At 41.2% G+C, this 2,289-nt stretch overlaps 1 protein-coding gene across 1 annotated transcript; it reads left to right on the top strand.

Annotated features, from left to right (window-relative positions):
* The first annotated feature begins 216 nt into the window (after positions 1-216).
* Positions 217-1,984, top strand: LOC140865945 (uncharacterized). The gene is made up of 3 exons (XM_073270786.1): positions 217-1,114; positions 1,210-1,382; positions 1,474-1,984. The coding sequence occupies exons 1-3, from the start codon at positions 527-529 to the stop codon at positions 1,640-1,642; spliced, it is 930 nt and encodes a 309-aa protein (XP_073126887.1). The 5' UTR covers positions 217-526; the 3' UTR covers positions 1,643-1,984.
* The last annotated feature ends 305 nt before the right edge of the window (positions 1,985-2,289 follow it).

Consider the following 2,289-nt stretch of genomic DNA (forward strand, 5'->3'; position numbering starts at 1 on the left):
TTTTCTACTCAAGTTGATTTTTATATCGATCAATGGTTATCCAAAGAACTATAATATCAAAAAGTATTTTATCTACACCCGATCGTATATTTTAATAGTTTTTTTTTTTGACACATTCTTATTTTAATAGATTTTATAAAAAAAAATTCAATGATAATTAGATACAACATATCTTTATACACTGAACTTTATTTCCACCAAAAATATTAAAGAATACAATAGCCACCTACTATTTCATCTTCCTCGGGCGGCGGGCCTAGACCTTGTGAAGTCGGGCCCGCCGCGAAACTCCATAGCCATTACAAGCTCGACACCTAGCAAATTCCCACGTGAACCATTGTTTTCACCCACGATTCCATGTCTTCAAAGGCGCACACTGTAAATCAATAATCTTTTGTCCATTTCCTTCACCCATACTTCCATTTATATCGCCGCTCGCCACTCCTCTGTTTCCTCACCAACCGGCGGAGCTCCGCCTATCTACACTTTTTATCTCAGACAGTCAAAACAGTGATAATTAATTATTATGTTGCTGAGAAGTTCTTCGATGCCAGTCTTGAATTCATGGATACCCACCTCGTCAGCCGCCGTGCTGTCGTCGCCGGAATCCGACGCCTCGCCGTCAGCCTTCCCGCAGCAGTTGACCCGAGCAAGATCAGTCTGCATGTTACCGACGTCGTTTGACGAAAGTCCCGGGAGATGTTCCCTCACCCGACCAGCGGTGGATCATTCGGATCCGAAGCTCAAGAAAAGCTTGCGGAGAATCGGCACCGCACCGAGCCCGGTGAAGATAAAGCAAGAGATGGGTCACATGCTACTGTCAAGCTCCGGTTTGGGTGCGGCGGCGGGTGAGATCGTTGAGCATGGGTGCTTGACGACTGAGAGAAAGAAAACGCCGCAGACGGTGGCGGTGGGGGGCGGTGGTGGTGGTGGTGGTGGTTGCAAAGGTGGTGGCGGCATGTGTGGTGGCGGGAGACGGTCGGATTACGGATCGGGTGGTTCTGATTCTCAAGATCATGGATCGGAGATCACAGACGCTTATTATGAGATGATGATCGAGGCAAATCCTGGGAATCCTCTGTTGTTAGCAAATTATGCTAAGTTTTTGAAAGAGGTGTGTGTTTGTTCAGTAAAGATCCAATCTTTTTGCTTCTTCATATGTTTCAACTTCACCATTGTGCCTGATTCTTGGTTTAATTAATTTTGTAGGTTAAGGGAGATTTGACAAAAGCAGAAGAGTACTGTGGAAGAGCAATATTAGCCAATCCAAACGATGGCAATGTGTTGTCTCTCTATGCTGATCTAATATGGCAGACACATAAGGATTCTGCTAGAGCTGAATCTTACTTCGAACAAGCTGTTAAATCCGACCCCAATGACTGGTATTTTCTTCATCAGACACCCTTTTCCATTATCGTATTGAACTTCAACTTAATTCTCAGATACTGAAGCAAAATTTTCATGTATGTACAGTTATGTTCTAGCATCGTATGCCCGATTTCTTTGGGACGCGGATGAGGATCAAGAACACGAGGAGGAGTCGCAAAAAACAAGTGAATGCAAAGTGAAGGAGAGTCAGTACTCACCATCTAACTTTTTCCAAGATGATTCTCATTGGCCTCATCTAGCTGCAGCTTCTTGAATCTAAAGTCCTCTAGCTTCTTCCATATATGTAGTCTACTATGTACAGAGTATTGTTATGTAATGCCCTAGTGTGTTTGCTGCACCCTTTCGAAGGCCACCAAGAAGATGCCTTAATTTGTTCACATTTGCTATTTTGATTCATAGTTCGACTAAGAAATGTAAATTATGCCGTGATATAGAAACCCTTTTTGAGATAAAAACCCAAATATTGTAGACTTCTGCATGGATGCAAACGTAATCTTGTACCGAGGATGCCAGCAGATCATCTGCTGCTGCCCTTGTTTTATAATAGTGTAAATCAAATTTTTTTAGTCTTTTAAGTTACACGATATTTTGAATATCATCTTACAATCATTGGTATGATATGTGTAAAAACTACAGATTGTGGAGGTGATTGTTGTTTTCGGTTGCTCATATATCACGTTTTGATTATTGTTCGCCATGTTCTATATAGTAGAACTATATCATAGCTCGATTTCCATGTGAAATTCCTATTTACAGGTATTAATTAATTGGATGTTGAATTTGAGTGATGTGTATGTAATCAAGTTGTAGATAGAAATAGACTGTTGGATGCTAAAGCCAAGAGAATAATGTTTCATAATCCTCTTGTTTTTATGCTGCGCGTTATGTGAATGTAAAAAG

The sequence above is a fragment of the Henckelia pumila genome, chromosome 4, assembly GCF_033568475.1.
Source record: "Henckelia pumila isolate YLH828 chromosome 4, ASM3356847v2, whole genome shotgun sequence".
NCBI lineage: Eukaryota > Viridiplantae > Streptophyta > Magnoliopsida > Lamiales > Gesneriaceae > Henckelia > Henckelia pumila.